We start from the raw sequence: 21422 nt of genomic DNA, 5'->3' as shown, positions 1-21422 counted from the left end.
AGAATTGAAAAACACCTCTGTGAACATCACCTTTGCTTGCACTGAGACCACCACAGCAGAGGCAGCAGGTTCAACAGACTTGTTTACTCCTCTGGATGTACCTGGGGAAAAAAAAATGCAGCAATTGAAGAAATAACGACTAATTTCAGTGTAAAGGTCAAAATGACCTGAATTGAGATACTTAAGAATTAATGGAGTAGGCTGGTGTCAGCAGGCAGAATAAATGACATTTTTTATAACTGCCTGCTCACCACCGTGTTTCAGTCTCTTCACCTCCCCCAGATGCAGGAAAGGTTTCAAATGCGTTGCCAGAGGGGTTTTAATAAGAGTTTGTGTAACAGGGTGAGGCAGTACTTGAATGGAGGAGGAAACAGGCACTTGATCACTGGGAAGGACTAAACAGAGTAGAAAGTCTGAGTAAGGGTCGGGGGGTGTGTGACTGCAGGCAGCACCCCAGAGGGGAAGGGAGGAGCCCAGCCACACCTGAGCCAGCCCTGCACCTCTGTGGGCACTGACACGGGCACCACAGCACTGGCTGCCATCCTTTTCAAAGCCACAGGAATATTTAATGTTCTTCCTAAAACAGCAGCTCCCACAGTAGAGTGACTACACAGAGCTGTGAATCAAAGCCGAGGGGAAGCAGAAAATCAGCCTTCAGAGCACACAAAGTGTTGTGTTCCTCTCCAGAGGTCAACAGGGCACAGCACCTTCTCTGCACTGCTGAGAAACCACGTAACCAAAGGGGGGCATCCCTGTGATGTTGGACCCCAGGGTCTGCTCCTGCTGAGATGATGCTGAGATTTTTCCTGAGTAGCACTGTGTAGTAAAAAAAAGGCAACCCCAGAGGGAAGAAATGAAGATATCTGGCTCCAGATCAGAAGGATGACGGATAGCTTTATTAAAACTATACTATATTACATTAATATACTATTTAAAGAGATATTATTCTATTCTACATACTTATTTCTTACTTACTTATCTAACAACCTCGTGACTCTCTGCTGAGAGCCCGAGCCACAGCTGGATCCATTGGTCAGTGACCCCAGACAACCTTCACCAGAATCCAACCAGCAATCACTGCAGGTAAACAATCTCCACACCACATTCCACATGGGGATAACAAAGGAGCAGAGATAAAGATTGTTTCCTCTTCTCTCTGCCCAGAGAATGTGACTGGCACAGCACTGGCACGAAGAGTGCACAGTTCTTGTCCTTTTTTACAGCCTGAAACTCTGTACTTGGAGCTTGGATGGCTGAAGGACAATTGGATAATAATCTGCACCTATGTAAACAACAGAAAGAAAGCAATTGTCTCAGCTGGTGAAAGAAGTGGGCTAGGGAAAACTAGAAAAGGCTGGATTTTGGGAAATGCATCATGACAGTAACATCTGTTGGAACGCAGAGTAATCTGCCCTGGGAAGTGGTGGGATCAGCATTGCTCCTGACACTTGCAGCTCGATGAGGCAGAACCTGGTTTGATCTATGGCACACTTGGCTTCCAGGAGGCTCTTGCTATGATCCACTAGGTTTTTTCCATCTCTGACTCCTGTGAGTGTCTGTCTGACTCTCCCTGGGTGATGAAATATCATTATAACCTTTTGAAATAATATATCGGTGCCTGGAGAGCAGAGACTGATTTTCTCATTTGCAAGTGAGAGGCAGTGTGTTAAATTACCACTCCTGTCATTAAATGGATTGAGGAAAAAAAAACTGATGTGCTTGAACCAGGACATTTTTTCCCTCCCCAAACAAGCCACCTCAGATTTCACCTTGTGGGGGGCCAGGAAGGTGAGGATTAGAAGTTTAAATAAAATTCATCATATTCTCTGAGGCTTAGGTTACTTGCTTGACACCTGAAAATGTTTCAGCAAGTCTGACAGGGAACCTTTCTGCTGATTTACAGAGGATGAGGGAGCTGTGTCTGTCAGAGATCAGGAGGCATAAAATTTATCTTTCTGGACCATGGAAGCTTCTACTTGTTCATTTGGCTCTGGGAAATTTGATCCTGAGCAACCTGGTCTAGTGGAAGGTGTCTGTGCCCATGGCAGGGGGTGGAACTGGAGGGGCTTTACAGTCCCTTCCTTCCCAAACCACCCTGTGATTCTGTGAAATGTGAAAAAAATCACTGTGCTGATAAACACAGTGACTAAGTGCATGAGTAATTGTGCTCAAGAATTGCACTTTTGCATCTTTGGATCATCAATGAGAAAGTTGTGGTGTTGTTTTCAGCTGATTTTTTAAAATCACATTAAGCAGCTGATGCAGTTCTTCATAGCATTTGTTTCTGTCTTTCATGCAGGGCAAAGTATTGATAATCATCTGGTACTGCTGAGCATTGTAGCTGGCAACATTTGAAACTCCAGACATGGTGATGAATTGCTCCATGATATATTAATGTTATTTTGATCCCTGCTTTATCAGAATTACATTGATCCAATTAGGTTAAGTAGCTTGCCATCTAAATTAATTTACTTTCCTCTATTAATCTCCTTTACTCTGGGTCAAAACCAGAAATGTAAATCAATCCATTTTATTGCATATCTTTGGGGGGGTGGGATGGTAATTAAATTACCTGATAGTTACATATGCTGGATTAATTGTTTGCTATGTTGAACATTATTGCCATAATTGGAAAGTGGAGTGGTGCACACTCAGTAGTGGAATTTGAGTGCTTGTTACACTTAATTTTCATAACCTGTCAAGAAATGCCTTGCTGTCCCTGGGTACCAACTCTGCATACCCAGCTACACAGCTTTTAGGATATTGGACATTTTACGAGTGGGGATGAGATCTCCTTCCTCTGCCAGGAACTTTTGGACTCCTGGCAACACGTCAGAGGTCCTCACCCTCTGCAGTGTGGGGAAAACCTTTCCCTGGCTCATTCTCAGGCTGGCAGCAGCAGGGACATGGCAGCAGAGCAGATGTCTCAGCACTGATGTCTGAGTTACCAAACTGAAGGAGGGTTGGTGCAGAGCCCTGAAAAGTTGTTTTCTTTTCCCAGTGGCACATGAAATTTCCATGGTTTGATATCATAGAATCAGAGGATGATTTGGGTTGGGAGGGACCTTCAAACCCACCCAGTGCCCCCCTGCCATGGCAGGGACACCTCCCACTGTCCCAGCTGCTCCAGCCCCAGTGTCCAGCCTGGCCTTGGGCACTGCCAGGGATCCAGGGGCAGCCACAAACCTTTGTCCCATATTGGGGCATTCTTTTGCTTTCCTTTTGTTAATCCAAAAGTGGGGTTCCATCATCTTGGTGATCTCACCACTCTTTTACAGCTCACACTTGGAATTCTTCTTTTCAGCCAGTATTTTCAGGATCTATACCAAACTTTCATCCTGACAGGGACATTGCTGACACCAGGAATTTGTTTATTTGCTACATTTCCTCACTTTAGTGGGAAGAACTTTCCATGGAAGACTCGAACAAAAATAAAGCTTTGATGTGAGGGAATGAGATCCAATTCAGTGGCTGGAAACTGAATGTTGGCAGAGTTAAAATAGATACGAAGTGCAGTGGGTTTAGGTTGGGCTTAGTTAAAATCCTGCCAGGTTTGTGATAGTTCCACCTTCATGGGAGATTGAGGCAAGAGTTCTTATGAATCTGGTTCCTTCCCTGTCATTGTAGCAGAAGATAAATTTGGGTCAGATGACCCCTGTAATGGGGCAGGGCAGGCTGGTGACCACAAATCCCCTTCTGGTATTCAAACCTACGGATCTATGAAGTATTTTCTAAATCTGTGCCTTAGAGCAGAATGAACAGCAGCAGAAAGGTCACCTTTATCATCATTGCTGTCAAACACCTTGGAAACAGCAGAGCACAAAGCAAGTGTGTTGCTCAATCACTTTGCCCTTCTGCTACATCTGTTACCTTTACCTGTACTTTTGTCCCATTAAATGAAACTCACCCCCCTGTCCTGGATGAAATCCCATTTCCAAAAGCTGCACAGTGAAACTCTGTTGGCTTCAGCAATGGGATCTTGCCTTTACAAAGGCAATTAATGCCTGCCAAGTGCAGAACTTAGCAGTGTTAGATAAATAATGATAATTATGAAAGCAGCTGCTCTTTGTCATAATGAGACAGTGGGAAACAGAGAGGGACTTTTTGCAAGAGTGTGTAGTGACAGGACAAGGAGAGTGGCTCCAAAGTGACACTGAGTGGGTTTAGATGGGATTTTGGCAGGAATTGTTCCCTGGGAGGGTGGGCAGACCCTGGCACAGGGTGCCCAGAGCAGCTGTGGGTGCCCCTGGAAGTATCCAAGGGATGTTGGATGGAGCTCTCAGCACCCTGGCATAGGGAAGGGGGTGGAACTGGAGGATCTCAAAGGTCTCTTCCAATCCAAACCATTCCATGGTTGTTGGATACAGCCCACTCCTGGCAGGGTTTGTGGAGGCTGCAGGCACAGGAGGAGAGATCAGCACTGCAGTCAAGTGTCCTCTGAGCCCCACGGGTGTCCCTGTGGAGATGGTTGGTGTGATTTATCACGGTGAGTCTAAACCAACGCGAGATGTTCTCTCGGGCACCCAAACCCTGCTGTGTGGTATGCTGGTTGCCTGAGATCCAGTTTCTACAAACCCTCCAAATGCTGCAGTGTTTTAACACTCCATATCTATTAATATGCTAATATTTCCCACAAGCTGAAAAATTTTAAAGTTAAATGTGAAAATCTCTGCTTGAGTGCTCACTATAATGTATTGGGGCTTCATTTTTTTTGCCTTGCCACTTCCTTATTTTCTTTTCTTCCTTTTCTTTTTTGTTTTTGGTCTTGTTTCATTCTTTTTTTTTTTTTCCCTACCTCAAGACAGAGGCTTTTAAAGCTGGGTTTTTTCCCTTATAAGTGTTTGTAGGGTTCCTAGCACAACCAGATGCTGATGGAGCCATTGGATATTAATGTGATGCAAATTAATCAGTAATGAAAATTAAATGTGTGTTTATGCTCCAGTTCTAATGTTTGTACAAACATGAGAAACGTGTACCATGACTGTGTAATGGTTCCCACTGCAATATTTGTAAGAGTGCAGCATTAACCAGTTTTAATTAAAAGAAAGAGCCTGGTTTGTTCAAATGGACAACCTAACACCTCTTCGAAGTGGAACAGAGTGAACATTGTGGAATGCAGAGCCAGGGATTTTCGAAATTCTACACTCTCTAGTTTTCTGATGGTGATGGTGGCATTTACCTCTTGGCTCCTTCTACACTGTGCTTTTGCAGCTCACCAGAAATTTTGTCAAAACTCGAGGATGTTCATGATGAGGAGCACAACTCAAGACCTGCACTAGGAGTAAATGTGAATGAGTGCTTCTCCTCCTGGCTTTGTCAGAAATGCTCTTTAGATAAGGAGTTGAAAACAGATCAATAGCAAGACTTTTTTTTTTTTTTTTTTTTTTTTAAGAAGCAGATGCAGCTTTCCCTCTTCCATGAGCTCCTACAAAAAAAGAAGTTTTCATGGTTGTCACACACATGCCCCTCCCTGGAGATTCCTGGAAAATGACAATTGCAAGTCCAAATTTTTATCTCATTGCCAAAGGCAAGAGGGGAAGTGTGGAGAGAATGGGAACAGACTGCCTCGTCCCAGACACAATCTTGCACAACCTCCTGCGAAATCATTGCATTTCCATTTGTGAAAATCCTTTCAGATGATCAGGTTAAATCTAGTGCTGTAAATTCTGTGATGTTCGTGCACTGTTTTCCCTGGAGTGTCAATAGGAGGAGTTTGTTTCACTCACCAAGTGCTAAATTAGTCTTTGGGTGGTCACTTGCTGATGAATACAACAGATTAGATGGAAAAATAAGGAACACAGGGGAAACATTTTCCTTTTCAAAAATCACCATTACTTAACAATACTCTAAACCGCAGGTTTCCCTAGATTTAACCTAAAATGTGTTGAAAATTACATGGAAGATTCAACACTGAAATGTGTTGGCACAGAGTCCTCATTTGGAAGAGAAAACAGTCTGGAAACTTGTAGTCTATTCACAATTACCACAGGAAGTGTTCGTGTCCTGCAGCTTCAATATTTGGAGTTCCATTTTCCCTTATTCCCCATAGCGCTGAATCCTTAATGCCTGGCTTTGATCCTTATCTCAAACAGAGCCACTAAAGGATAAATTCAGGTTGAGGTGGCCTCAATATTCCCTGTGCTCTGTTTTTTCCAGGGGCCTGCTGGCCAGAGGCTTCACAGAGACCCATTATTTGCAGGATGGCACTGACGTGGTTCTCACACACAACCACACGGTAAGGCTGGGGTGTCCTGGGTAGAGGTGATGCTTCATCCTTAAAATCCAGAGTGTTCTCTGCCAGGAGCTGAGCCCTGGGATCAAACAGCTCAGTGTGTGGTTTTTTTGGGTTGTTTTCACTATTTCCTTCAGTGTCTTTGTGACTGCTCTGATCCTACATATGAATTTTTAGAGGCAGCCTTTAAAGGCGAGCTCTGGGGTTTGAACCAAGTGGCTTTTAACATTTGTGAGGGTTTTTTCAGCTTCTTGGAAATAGACCCATTAAAATTTGATAATTATGGCAGTCATGGTTGATCAGTTATGGAGAAAAGGCCTGGTTCTGTTTGGGGAAAAAAAAAAACAAACCTAAATATCTGATTTCCAGAGTGCAAAAGTTCATGTCAGAGGTTGGAAGGCTTGGGTGTCTTTCCTCACTGGGGAATTCATGGGTGGGGTTTGAGGGAGAGTGTTGGTTTGGTTTATTTTTAAATCCAGGCTGTAAGTGTGTTGTGAATGTACTTTATACTTGTATTTGTGTGTATGTGTGTGTATAAATATGGATCTATACAAAATATGGCTTGTTAAAACAAGCAATTAAAACCTGCTTTTTACAAATAAAAACCCCTTAAGGCAGGAATGTTTTTTGTCCTCTGACAGCATGAATGCCTTAATTAGAAATAATGCAGCAAGCCATTTTAATTACAAAGCTTATCTTTTATCTGCCTAAGTCCCATAAAGTATTTGTTCTGTTTTGGTATTTACTCACTGATACTGTCAGCAGAGACACCATGCTTTGTGTTCCCATCCATAACAGGCTTTGCTGGGATCAGGGGAAGGAATTATTTCTCTGCATAACATCTTACTTCTGAAAGAGCATCTTCATTATAGCTGCAGACACCCCAAGTAAAGCAATCATTTCGAAAGCTTTCAGTGCTTTCATTTTGCTGGGTGCTCATATCTCCTTCAAAATCAGCTCAGGAGAAAACAGTCATTTGTTTTGGGAGCAGGAAGGCTGCAGAGACTCCTGAAGGAAGTAAAAGGAAATAAATGAAACACATGAGTCTTCTAGATATTTACCTGAGTTAACAGGAGTATGTGTACAGCTAATGACAAGTTTTCTGTGCTAAAACACAGTATCTGTTTGCAAAATGGCAAAGTAAGTCATGATTAGTAATGACACTGCATTTTGCTGCCTGAAAAAGAAGGCTCAGTGCATTCATTTTTCATTAAATGCTGCAATACAGAAGAGAAAGGATAAGTCTCTGATTTTATTTTTATATCTCTTCTTCACTGAGGACATCAATACAGTCTGGAGTTGAAACCAAATCCGATTTTCGATTGAAAAGTTGCTTAGTCAAATTCTGCTTGGAGGTCAAAGCAAGGCAGGTTTGTGGAGCTGTCACTTGGGCAGCACACGAGTCAGTGTCTAGGTTACTTTTCAATTTATAGCACCTGGAAATTTTTCAAAAGCTGCTATTTATGAAATGATCTCAAGCAAGGGTAGAGTACTGTTTTAGGTATGATGGATCAACCTTGGTAATTATTTGTTTTTAAGGGGTCACCCATTTTATAGACTACTTTGCAGGAATAAAAAGATTTGACAGCAGGAAAAAATCCTGCAATTCAGTGGTATTACTGAGCTAGAAATCAATTTTCTCCCAGTCCTGTTGCAGGCCATGCTCTGATAAGTTTACATTTTCGATATTGAACTTTGGCATCACATTGCTGGATCTCAGAGAAATTGTGAAATGGGCCACAACCAGGAGTCAGAGTTGATAAAATGACAAGTTGTATGTGGAGAGGGAAAGAAGTCAGGCCCTTTGCCATAATTCACTCTTAGATAAAAACAGCTGGACCACAGCAGCAGCTGCGTGGGGCGAGATATTGGCTCCCCTCCCCATTTCACTGGGCCTCTGCTCAGCTCTGGTGATGCTCAAACCCAAAGATTTCTTTCTCAGGTGCTCTGAACTTCACCTCGTGCTTGCTTTAAGCAATGAGAATAAACCTATTTTATTTTTGCTTTTAGCATATAAGCGATTCAGTGCTTGAGTGGGAGGGGCATTGATTTTCTATCAGCTGGATGCACGGAACTGATAATACTGAAATAAAATGAAATAGTGCACCCACACCAAAAGTTTGACATCCATAGCAATTGTGACTGAAGTGATAACCCCCCCAAAAAATTCAATCTGTGACTCCCTTCTATTGTGGCTTTATCTTTGCTAAGGTGTTACTGACACTATGAGGATTGATGATAAAAATACCCAAGAGTAAAACACTCTCACCCTGTTTCTGTCATTTCTTCATGGACAAAGATTTGAGATTTGTATTTAGAAAGTCAGAGCTGGCTGTTCTGTGTTCACTTGCTTGTGCTGGAAATCAAACAAACATTTTTCCTGGCATAAACTTATTAGCAGAAAACTCCTGTCTGAAGCATTCCATCTTGCCCAGACTGTTGCTTTCTTCACCCAAATCAAGGTGCTTTTTAGAAATCTGCTGTGAGTGAAAACCGTGCCCCAGCCTGGAAAGGTTAATTAATGCAATAATGAACCAAGCCATAAGAGGCACAGGGAGATGACTGTTAGGCTGCAGCACTGATAACTTCCCTCTGCACTAATCAGATGGGAACCTTTCACAGCAGAGTTTTCAGCTTCCAGGTGGTATTGGGAATGCAATATAACCTTTAGTCAACAATAAAATTAGCCTTGATTCCAGACAGATATGTGGATGTGCTTAGAAAGCCTCTGTTGTGGGTGCCTTTTGCAAGCAGTGGATTATTAAAGAAATATAATAACCTAGGCACAAAATGAAATTGGACTGTTGTCGCTCAAAATAGAAGCCCCCTTTATTCTTGGTTGTTTTTAATAACATGCAGCTACTTGGTTGGGTATTTCAATAAAAAAATTCCTTTCCAACCTGTTTCCCTTCCTTCTCATAGTGATTTTTATTTCAAGTTCTAGGGTTGGGATAGCCTTTGTTGTACTTCTCTTTTCACATACCTATAGGGATACACAGATTTAAATGTCCTTAAATAAAAGTAGGGGTCTCTACAGAAAGCAGTTAAAATGCAGCAGCTGACTTATTAATCTGATTATTTTATAAAATATTATCAAGTACTAAAATAATGTAAATGATATTAAAGTAATATAAAATGTTATCAAATATTCAATATTGGAGCTTTAAATACATAACACAGAAAAAGAGGGTCAGTCATACAAATCTAACATTATTGATCCCATACAAAATAAGAACACAAAACCAAAAAAAAAACCTCGTATAACTTTTTGGATTTTAGGAGCACCCAAGGTTTAGAATATTTGGTGGGACAGGAAAATGCTGTCAGTGTGATTCTGAATGCTGTGGCCTGGAGCTGATAATCCCCTTGGAATGAAGGGGCTGGAAAGCCAGGAGCAAAGAGCATCTGGGAGCACTGAAATGTTTTCTCCTCCTGCACAGGGTCACTGCTTTTACCATGGCCAGGTCCAGGGGTTCCCCGGCTCCTCCGTCAGCCTCAGCACCTGCTCGGGACTCAGGTGAGCCCAGAGCTCAGTTTGAGCTCCTCGGTGCTTGGTTTGGCTCTAAATGCTTGAATCAATACTGGGGAAGGGGCTGGGGGAGCTGGGAAGGGGCTGAAGAATCCTGATGGAGCTGGGAAGGGGCTGGGGAACTCCTGAGGGATTTGGGAAGGGGCTGGGAACTCCTGAGGGAGCTGGGAAGGGGCTGGGAACTCCTGAGGGATTTGGGAAGGGGCTGGGGAACTCCTGAGGGATTTGGGAAGGGGCTGGGGAACTCCTGAGGGAGCTGGGAAGGGGCTGGGAACTCCTGAGGGATTTGGGAAGGGGCTGGGAACTCCTGAGGGATTTGGGAAGGGACTGGGAACTCCTGAGGGATTTGGGAAGGGGCTGGGAACTCCTGAGGGATTTGGGAAGGGGCTGGGGAACTCCTGAGGGATTTGGGAAGGGGCTGGGGAACTCCTGAGGGATTTGGGAAGGGGCTGGGAACTCCTGAGGGAGCTGGGAAGGGGCTGGGAACTCCTGAGGGAGCTGAGGGGCTCAGCCTGGAGCAAAGGGGGATCAGGGGGACCTTGTGGCTCTCACAGCTCCTGCCAGGAGGGGACAGCCGGGGGGTCGGGCTGTGCTCCAAGAACAGGGACAGGAGCAGAGGGAACGGCCCCAGGCTGGGCTCAGGGTGGATATTTGGGAAAATTCCTTCATGGAAAGGTTTGTCCAGGCCTGGCCCAGCTGCCCAGGTGGAGTCCCCATCCCTGGAGGGATTTAAAATCCATGTGGATGTGGCACTTGGGGACATGGGGCAGTGGTGGCCCTGGCAGCGCTGGAGGATGGTTTGACTCTGTCATCTTAGAGGGCTTCAACAGAAATAATTCCATGATCCTATCTCTTTTTCAAATGTTGGATGAATCCCTACAAATCATTTTCCCTCGAGTTGCTCTGAGCAGAATAAACAAAGAACATATAACACAATTTTGGGTGGTGCTGCCCATCCCTCTCTGTGCCCATTCCTTGGCACATTTTTATACTGGCAGTGTCCAGTGGCTTTGCAGACCTCTTTGTCCTCAAAACTGTTTCACCAGTGCTGTCAGCACTGCTTTGCCAGCTGTGGAATCACTCATTGTCCAGCAGCCTCGTCATTAGGAGAGGTGGCTTCAGAAATCAGGGACCCAACGATTCTATGATACAGGGAATATGCATGGCTGTGCAGCTCAATAATTGTGTTTATGGCAGGTAAGATGCTCAGCTTTTGGATTTTAGCTGCTTGTTAACAGCAGAGTAGCAGATTCCTATTGCTAAAAATCAAACCTCTTCGAGTTTGATGAAGGAATGGGCTGACAAAATCTCACGTACACAACAGACACGGTTCAGGAAACAATTATCTTTCTTACTTGGACAATCAGAGACTGGTATTTACTCACAGATCTGTTCCAAATCACAGTAATTAACTGTAAATTGGCTCGATGTTCTCCTTGGAAAACCCAGTTTTCCTGTCAGATTTCCAGCTGTCTCAGCCTTTTCTGGTTTTAATTTATCTACGAACAGCAGGAGTAGCTGGAATCTTTTCCCCTTGATTTTGCATTTTGTGCAACAGTGGCATTGTCAAGGCTTTTGTAAGGGAGCTCTGGGACAGACAGCAGCAGAGAGAGCAGAGTTTGATCCCAGCACCCCATTCCCTCTGGGAATGACCCATTTGCTGTAGTGGGTGGGATTCCTTTGGCTCATTCCCACACAGAGGGGCTTTATGGTGCTTCACTATGGATACAGCATCTCCCAAAAGTTTAATAAACCCCTGGAATGAACAGTCAGCATTTATCTGTCATTGTCGCTGTTAAATATATCCAGAATTTAAAACTGTCTGTAAAAATTTAATGCAGAGCTCTCAGTATTTTAGTTAAAGGATCACAATGCTGCAGGCTCCACAGGGAAAATTTGTCCATCATGGGAAAGGGTCTGCATCGATGTCCTTGCTCCAGAGCTACCTAGAAATGAATCATTCTCAAGAGAAAATTCCCTTCTCCACATTAGAAGTCTTTTCTTTCTTCTCCAAAGTGCTCTCTTCAGAATTGTGGAGCTCCCAGAGTAGTTTCCCAGTTTTAGGTGGTTCAGACATGTCACGACAGCAGATCCTGGCAGGACATTTTCCTGGCACTGTTGCAGACAAGTCCCCAAAGTACAGGCTGACAGGATTAGGCTCCTCCTCTGCAGGGAAGCAGAGCAGCATCTTTTTCAGTACAAAATTGCAGAAATTTCCTTTGCAGTGCATGTTTCGTTCTCATAGGAGGTCAGATGAGGATAAATATCAGTTTCTGTGCCTGTTTCACTGCTGAGATTGGTAAACAGAGTGTCCATGGGTGGGAACAGCTTGTGATAAGAGTTCTGTGCCTGTTGATTCACTTCACCAAACCTGTTGCACAGCCCGACAGCCAACAGCAACAACTCCCAGACAGAATAACTCCCAGATATTGCTTGTGCTTGATCACAGAAACACAGGATGGTTTGGGTTGGAAGGGAACCCAGTTCCACCCCTGCCATGGGCAGGGACACCTCCCACTAGACCAGGCTGCAGCAAAAAAGGGACAGTCCAGAAAAACTCCTTGGCTTACTTTGCTGGCAGCTTTGCTAGCTTGAAAGAACAGATCGGGATGGGATGGGATGGGATGGGATGGGATGGGATGGGATGGGATGGGATGGGATGGGATGGGATAGGACAGGATCATGTATTTGCCACCAGCTTGCTGGGGCAGAGACTCTTGTTTTTCCACAGCATGATAAAGACTCCAAGCTGCAGGAGCAGAGACATAAGGCTCTGTGTGGCCATGGAGCCCCAGGTGGGGACAGTCCCTGGAGCAGCCCTTTCCCTTGCAGCAGCTGTTGGAAGGGAGGCCAGGTCCCTTTTCAGGGTCTGTTCCTGACTTTGTGACAGTTTCTAAGTGAATCAGACAAATCTCTCTGTCTCAGTTTCTCCATCTGTGAAATCCATTTAATGATTCTTACCTACCTCACACAGCTGCTGTGTGGAGCTGGGGTTCAAGTGCCTGAAAAACACCAAATGAAAGGAAGTGCGTGCTGTCAGCCCTCTGAAATCCTGGAGAACCAATATCTTCCCCCTCCCACCCGACAGGCACTGTGGGCATTGTTCCAGGTGTGGATAGGTAGGGGCTGTGCATTTTCCCCCAGACCAGCAGAGTTCATTAAGAGACATGAAACTACTCATAAAGAATAAGTTCCAAATTTCAGTGTGCTCTGAAGCCTGAGTGCTCAGCAGCAGTCAAAGGAGCAAAAGGGATCATAGGAATTACTGAGACAGAAATAGAGGATAAAACAAGAACTCTCATTACCACTTTATAAATCCACAGAGCGCTCACATCTTGAGTTCTGCATGCAGTTCTTGTTTTCCCCTCCCCTGCTTCATCTCAGAAGAGGAAGAAGCAATATCCAGAAAAGGTACAGAGAAGGGCAAAAATTGTGATCAAAGGTATGGAGCAGCTTTTATCCAAGGAGAGAATATAGACTAGGTTTTGTCACTTTTGAAAGGCAGTGACGGAGAAAAGGAGCACGATGAAACAAGGTTGAATGTCACGCTGGAGAGGGGACAATTACTGAATATTCTTCCTAACCTCAAAATGAGGAGACATCAGCTGAAACTTGAGAGCAAAGGAAAGTACTTTTTATTCACATAACAAAGGCACTGGAGCTGTCACAGGTGGGTGTCAGTGGATCACTGACAGAATCAATGGATTCCAAAAAGATGTGACAATTTGGGAAGGGGAGCTCAGGGAGCCTCTGCAGGGCTGTCAGACCCTGAGATGTCCCTGACACTGCTGCTCTCAGAGCCGGGGCTGCTTGTTCTGTTCTTATCTCTCACCCCTGAGTTGCTGCTGTTGGCCAAGGCAGAGAGGAGCTGCTGAGCTGGAGGAACCTTGCTCTGCCCTCCCCCAACCATCAAGGTCTTCCCTCCATGTGGCTGAGCAGTTGAGATGTAGTTTTAGCTCCTGAACATCTCATGGTTGTTCTGTGATGAGGAAGACTTGTGTGAAATCTGAAAACTGAAGTTAGTTTGGTTTAAGTTTCTTAGGCAGACAGAGGAATAAGGGATGAAGAGGAGAGAGGAGGAGGCTCAGCTCTCTCAAACACACATTTTTCAGCTCTGTTCCATCCTCACACACATAACATTCCAGCTCCTCACCTCACGTAGGAGCACAATGGCAGAAATAGTGGGGTTGACACTGAGAGCTGCTTAAAATGCAGGTTAGAGGAGAATCTAATCATGCCTCAATCTGTATCCTGCTGGCTCCGAGGAGGAGGAGGAGCTGAATGGCAGAGAGGGCTCAGGAAATGCTGAGTGCACGAAAAGGGAACAATGGCTAATCAGGATTTCTGTGTGTCCATCTGGATCAGAAAGCCAGAGCTTGTGGGAAGGTGAAGGTATGACAGAGTTGAGCCATTTCCTTCCTGTCCTCAGGAAATACCCTTCTGTTTATCCAGCTTGGAGGCTCTTCAAGTTTTTAGCAAATAATTTTGGCCTGTGGCCACCGCTCACATCTTCTGTGATGAATTTGTTTAGACTTGAATGATTTTTCCCTGACTACTTTCCCTGTGAGTGCTGAATACACCCAGAACTGCAGCCTGGAGAAGGACACAAACCTCCCTGGCATGGGAATGTGCAGCTATTAAAGCACCTGCAGTGACCTCTTAGATGGGGAGAGCTTGAGAGGTGCTCCCAAAAATTCCTTGGGAGCCTAAGGATAGAAATCTCCCAGGAAGCCTTTTTCTTCTGAAACCCCAAAATGCACTTGAATGTCATCAGATATTTTACCCAACTGTTAGGTAATTAACCCAGTCACACATACAGAAAGTGTTCAGTCGTTGTCCAGCCTCATCAGCAGCTGAAAGATGCAGTGTCCACAGTGACAGGGATGGGGACAAGGCCCCAGAATGGAACTGATGCTCATTTTTACTGGGATTACAGAGTTATGGTACCCAAGGCTGCCAATAGCTTTTTTCAAATGGTCTGGCTGAACTCACTGCAGCCCAGACACAGTCAGCTGAAGAGGGGATTTAAATGTGACACTCCAGACATCAACTACTGAAAAAAGGAATGGAAGTAGGAAACCAGTGAGAAAAAGAAATGTAAATTCCTCACGAATCCTCAAGCATCATTTCCCCGCAGAAGAAGAGATTTCATCCAAAAGTTAAGTTAGGAGAAAATCCCTGTTGAGAAAAGCACTGGTTTGGATGTGAGCTTTTCCTCCATATTTTCGGAAGAGCTTTTAGTTCATATAAACATCCTGCATGGTTTGTAATTTATCTGACCGGGAAACTCCTGGAGGATTTTGAGTTTAACATTAAAAACCTTTCACTTTCTGGGGTTTCATGGCTTCTGTATGCAGCCTGTCCCAGGGGAGCAGCTCCTGGCTCAGGGTCACCTCTGTGATCTGAGATGAGCATCAGTCCAGCCTGTGACCATGGTGTGCACAGGGATCCCTGCCAGGACAGGAACGAGGGATGATCCCTACCCAGGTGTTTGAGCTCCTTCTCCATCCACCCTGCTCCTGGCATTTAGTGGGATGTGCAAGTTGGAATCTTCTTGTCCTGTCTCTGTTTGCTGCAGGGTAGGATAAAATGTGCTCACTAAATTGGTAGTCATGTTAATTTTCCTTTCCTTTCCTTTCCTTTCCTTTCCTTTCCTTTCCTTTCCTTTCCTTTCCTTTCCTTTCCTTTCCTTTCCTTTCCTTTCCTTTCCTTTCCTTTCCTTTCCTTTCCTTTCCTTTCCTTTCCTTTCCTTTCCTTTCCTTTCCTTTCCTTTCCTTTCCTTTCCTTTCCTTTCCTTTCCTTTCCTTTCCTTTCCTTTCCTTTCCTTTCCTTTCCTTTCCTTTCCTTTCCTTTCCTTTCCTTTCCTTTCCTTTCCTTTCCTTTCCTTTCCTTTCCTTTCCTTTCCTTTCTTTCTCTCCTTTTTCCTTTTTTTTCCTTCCTCACCCCCACATGTGACACTTTCTGACAGCACAATTACTGTTCCTTGCAGCCCAAATACTGGACATGAAATTCCATTTTCTCTTCCCTTCCAAGTAACTCCTTGCTGCAATTTCAGGAATCAAAGTTGCAGCTCGATCTGAGTCCACTCTGGGCAGATCTGTCCTGCATTGAGAAAGGATGAAGTGTGTGCTGCAGGAGGTTCTGGCCATAATTTCATTTTAGAGAATATATTTTCAGGTTCATGAAAGGCACTGGCTGGGGTAGAAGCTCTGTGAGTGATGATGTGTCCGTGTGAGACATCCACCTCCACCACTCCTGTGAGATGTAAAACCAGTGGTGCTACTGCTTCCACCCCCTTTGAGAGGCTGCCCTTGGTTGATTTGGGTCAGATTTGTTATTTTAATAGAATCCTGCTGTGCAGTGTAGTAGGATAATAGGATTGTTTTTCTTTCCTCTTGTGCTCTTCATCAATAGATAATGTTTTTTTCTGTGGATACTAAAATTGCCTCTATTCTAGAGGTGAGGAGTTGTTGCAAAAAGAGGTGACCAGGGACAGAGGCAGTAACAGGAGCACATCTGCCTCCAGACTCCTGATTTTCCCAGTCCCTTAAAGAATGACCAAACCATTTGAAAAATATCTAAATATCAGCTCTATTAGAAAAACAGTCAATAGATCATCCTGCTCATTTATCCCCATATTATCCATCTGCAGCTTATTAAAACAGCTTAAAAGTGAAGTTCTCATTCACCACTTCATTTTTCTTCCCCTTTTGTTTGTTTGCCTGCTTACTTGCCTGGGAATTTGTAATACAGAGCCCTGGGAATGTAGAATGAATAATAAAAATAAATAACAATGCCCTGTGAGTGCACAGATCACCCCTTAGTTGAGGAGCCCTGCACTCCAGGGTCACAAGGCTCCAATTCTGGTGCCTTTTCACCAAAAACTCCTTGAAATCCATGGGAGAGCTGTGGGATCAGCCCCTGTCCTTGTGAAGCTGGAACTCTGATTATGAATAAAGGACCTGGAGGTTTCAGGTGGCACAGGAGCACTGCAGAGTCTGGGGGCAGGCACAGACTTTAAATGAATATTTTGTGTGTGAGCACAATTGCCTTCTAATTTATTTCTCACCAACCCAGGACATCCACATTCCTCTGCCAGTGGAAATAGAGCTTTTTATTATTGTTGTTTGAAAATGAATATAACTTTGAGCTTCATTAAAACCAAATGTTTAATTGCACTCACAGATCTCAGGTTTATCAATTTACTTAATTTCCCCTGTATAGTGCAGCAGAATAATATATAATAGTTTCATATAGTGCTGTCCCAGCCAAGTTTTGCTGCAGCATCACAATTTCTCAGACAAGTATGTGTTGATGGTTTGTGTTGGCAGGACCTTTGCTTCTACTGACAAGTTGGAAAAGAAAAATCCCATTTATATTTTGAGATTTCCTAAAGCCTGTTGATATATGAAATACGACTGGCCTCGCTTTAGGTTTTGTTTTGGTTTTCCTTTTTAAGAGGGGAAAAAAAAAATTGTATTTGATTTTATCGACAGTTTAAAAAGTGGAATTATTCCATTAAATTGCCTTTCCCCGATTGAGAGATTCCTGGCAATGTGAAATGATGTGAGTTTTAATTTCTCTTTGAGATGTTTTAATTTCTGTTTGAGACAGGGAGAGCTCTCCCATCTCATGCAGGCATTCCCAGTGGCTCAGAAGGGAGGACAGGAGGCAGAACCCCGTGAGTTTTCCATGTCCAGGGAGGGTCAGAGGGATGTGGAGGTGCTTGGTCTGGTGTTGACCCCAGGCATGAGCAGGGACCAAACCCTGTGCAGAGCTGGAGTCAAATTTAACCCAGGCTCAGGACCACACTGGAGCTGCTTCCAGTTGGCCTGGAGCCTGGGAGCTGATGTCTGGACGTGCTCTTGGGATGGATATTTTCCCTTCCTCTCTGCTACCAGTGATGGAGGGAGAATTTCAGGTAGGGTTGGGGTTGTCTCTTGGCTTTCCTGCCTGCCTCATTTGCAAATCTTTCTGACTTCCCAGCATCTGTAGGTTTGGGACTGAGGAAAACACAGAATTAAACACCTGACACTAAAATTTGAATTTTTCATATTGCTTTTTTTCCCCTTCAAACATTTATAATCCTGGGAATTCTTTTAGCTTTTTTTTCTGATAGAAATCCCACAGATTGGTCTTAAGGACTTGCTGAAATCTCTTTGGGGTTCTTTGTATAATTTTTGATTGGGGATCTGTAGTTTGATATGCCATTTGCCACATGAATATTTTATTTGCCACGGTGGAAAACATTGCATTGTTTAACATTAATGGCTCCTGAAAAATAGAAAAGTTTCTGGGAACATGGGCTGACTCAGGAGTGTGGGAGAACCCTGCTGAAGGGGGAGACACAGGAATGGTGGAGGAGTAACTGAGGCTTCTTGGAAACTCCTGAGGAGAGTGGAAGGAACCAGTAGCTATGGATTTATTTCATTTGCCTCAAATTCTCAGTCGTGTATGACTGGTGGGTATTGTTCAAACACACAAAAAATAAAAAAGAAAGAAACCATAACTCTTGACTCGTTACATTTTTAAGGTGCTGTGCTTGGCACTGCACAATGGGGGAAAAATGCAATTGTAGAGAAAGAAAATTAGTCAAAACCAGAGAGCTGGCCAAGAAAATTCATATTTGATATTCATTATCTTATTACAGATGGTCACAAGCCAAGTGCTGATATCCTGTAGGCAGCACTCAAGGGATAAGCGTGCTTTAAATGAAAAGTCTGGTTTTCCTTCTGCCGAATCTGCAGATTTTCCTTCTCCTGGGATTGCTCCATAGACAAAATGAAACTGTCCTTAAAGGCCCAGGCTGTCCCATGGGATAGGAATCAGACTGGTATGCTCAGGAAAAACCCAAATTAATCATTCTGGGATCTGATCATTTGTCCATACCCTCAGCAGCTAAAAGAAATGAGGTGTAAAGAAATAGTTATTTAGCTCTTTTTAAAGAAATGGTTATTTAGTTCTTTCAGACAGAGGTTGGGTTCATGAGAGATACATTGGAAATGTGGCATTGATGTGGCACATTTTGGATATGAACTCCTGAAAACAAGATGCTCACTTTAAAATATTTTTTAAAGAATTAAAATTGAGACAAGTCTACTCAGGATACAACTGTCTCCCTTTCTAGTGTAAGTAATGAAGAAAATTGTTCAAGTTTCTAATTTTGAAAATGAATGTTTTAAGAAATGCAAATTTAGCATTAAAAATAAACCCCTGCATGCTTTTCTGTTGTTTCTGAGTTGTCAACACAGGAGCTGGTCAGGCTGGCCCATTTCAAAGAGTGACTAATGGACTCCTGCCTCCAAAATTAAATGATTAATTGCACAAGGCCAAGACAACAATCCTTATTTGATTGTGCTGATTACAGGGCTGCTGGTTTTTGGAGTAAAGCAAATATATTCTCCTAATTCCCTAAATCCTCCAAGGAGTGAGGCAGCTCTGACAACAATTTTGAGCTGTGAGGTGTGAGGTTACTCAAATCACGGGGTGACCTGCCCGAGATGTCTCATGTGTCAGGAAGGTTGTTGGGATCCTGGCTGGAGCTGCTGGGATAAATCAGCCCAGCTTTCCCAGCCCTGATCCATCACTCCCAGCTGCTGGGTGAGCGTGTCTCACCTGCTCTGCCAAGGGGACTGAGGAAGCTGCAGATGAATTATCAGACCCTGAGCCTTGGTTCAGGTCAGTAAAACAGGCTCCTGGGACTGCTGTTAGGCAGATTTGGTGTCGTGGCTTCCCAGGCTGCTTTTCTCTCTTGGGCTTTTAGCTGTTCCAGTCACCAATAAAACGTCTGTTGGCTTGGCTGGACTGGTGTTAATGGTGCTCTGAAGCAAAATTGTGCAGCCAGCTTGGAATAATACTTCAATTAATTTGTTAGCAGACCAAAGACTTTGAGTTTCTTCATCATATCTCCTAATAAGAGGATAACAAAGGTAGCTTTTCCCTAATAATTACAAATTTATTTTCAAATCAGTCTTCATAGTATCATTAACCTGCTTTTGGGTCTTTTTTCTCCTATTTTATCCTTCTTTTTTTTAACTTTCTGAAAAATTGTACGGCGACACTGGTCTCACAGCGGTTGTTGTATTTTACCTTTGTCACAGCACAGACAGAAATAAAAAGGACAGACACTTCTAAAACACCAAAAAGACACACTAAGAGAATAAACTCGCTCCATTCCTTGTCCCAAGTCCCTCTCCAGCTCTCCTGGAGCCCCTTTAGGCACTGGAAGGGGCTCTGAGGTCCCCCTGGAGCTGCTCCTCTCCAGGCTGGACACCCCCAGCTCTCCCAGCCTGTCACATTTTCAGCCTTTTCTCACCTTTGTTTTGCTGTGGCACCTCAGGACAACTGGGCAGGACCCAGCACAAGGACCCTGTTCCTTTCCTCTTGCAGGTTGTAGCTTAAAGAGTTCAGCAAGAGAACTTCCACTGGAAAATCTGTGAGCTCCTCAGGGAGCAGGTGGTATTGCTGTCAAAATTACTCTTTTGGGCAGTAAAATGAGCGAAACAGGAACCAACTCTTCCTATGTGTGATCTTCCCCCTGCTGCCCCGCTGGGCAATATTTAATAACCCATCCCAACACCACGAGGCCTCTTGGATCTGGCAGGGTTTGGTTTAGCAGCTGTAATTTAGCAGTCTGCAGTTCTGGAATGAAGGTTTTCCCACTGTCCCTTCCTTCCCAAAGCCTTTCTCCAGGCTTTGCTTCGCTCCCGTTCGCGGCGGCTCCGTCGGCGTCGGCAATGCATCACCGGGAGAATGGAAAACAAATAAAGCACAAATATCATTTTGCTCTCTGCAGTGCAGCACTTCAGAAGAGACAAATTTCTGTGAGCCATTGGTTCCTTTAAAACATAGTGTGTGCTGCAATGACAAATGTACAGCTTTGATGTTTCCTGCTCTGCGAACCCGTGACATTGTAAATCAGCGTTTTGCTTTCTCATACTCCATCATTATTAAACTTGGTGTAACTCTGGTGTAGACAAGCTCCTAAAAACCACGTGTCTCACTCTGCTCTCCTGTGTCCCAGGGGAATTATTGTGTTTGAAAACAACAGCTACATTCTGGAGCCATTGGAAGGTGCTACAAGTGAACACAAGATCTACCGAGCGGAGAATCTGAGAATAGCCCCGGGATCTTGTGGCCACCAGCTGGACATCCCTGCCACGGGGGCTGCTGCCAGTGCCACGCCACAGCATTCTCCTGCTGCCAGGGTAGGTGGCTGATGTGCTTTTCTGTGTCTGGTTGGCAGCATTTTCATCTTACTGCCCACCACAAGAGTCTCTACTCAGCAAAACCTTAACCCACACCATCGCCTTCCCTTGGTGCCATCTGCTGAAATGCAGATGAAATTATTTGTTAAAGCTTTATTACTTTTCCTGGAGTCTCCATGCATAGCTTGCTTTTCACTTCCTTTTCAACACAGAAAAGCTTATGGGCTCATATTATGGTCATATATTTTGGTTCTTGTATGGTTAGAACCAGAATTTGAGGCTCCCTGAGAATATTCAGCAATGTCTGGAAAAGTTCTTGCCCTCCCAAGATGAAAGAGAACATGAGAGCTGGGATACTTTGCTAATACCAGGTTTGGAACCTCTATATTTTAGTAGCAAAGTCTCTTATGCAGACAAAACAAATTCTCGGCATATTATTTTACAGATGTATTAC

General features: G+C 44.1%; 1 protein-coding gene across 1 annotated transcript in view; it reads left to right on the top strand.

The window, feature by feature from the left end:
• Window positions 1-21422, top strand: part of ADAM12 (ADAM metallopeptidase domain 12) — a 179508-nt gene that overhangs the window by 95979 nt on the left and 62107 nt on the right. Inside the window, exons 4-6 of the mRNA XM_021526349.3 lie at window positions 6157-6235; window positions 9673-9749; window positions 20785-20968. Coding sequence (XP_021382024.2) covers window positions 6157-6235; window positions 9673-9749; window positions 20785-20968 — 340 coding nt within the window. The remainder of the gene's footprint in view (window positions 1-6156; window positions 6236-9672; window positions 9750-20784; window positions 20969-21422) is intronic.

This window comes from Lonchura striata, chromosome 7, assembly GCF_046129695.1.
Source record: "Lonchura striata isolate bLonStr1 chromosome 7, bLonStr1.mat, whole genome shotgun sequence".
In the NCBI taxonomy this organism is placed as follows: Eukaryota; Metazoa; Chordata; class Aves; order Passeriformes; family Estrildidae; genus Lonchura; species Lonchura striata.
The sequence above is the reverse complement of the archived record's forward strand: the minus strand, read 5'-3'. Positions and strand labels throughout refer to the sequence as shown.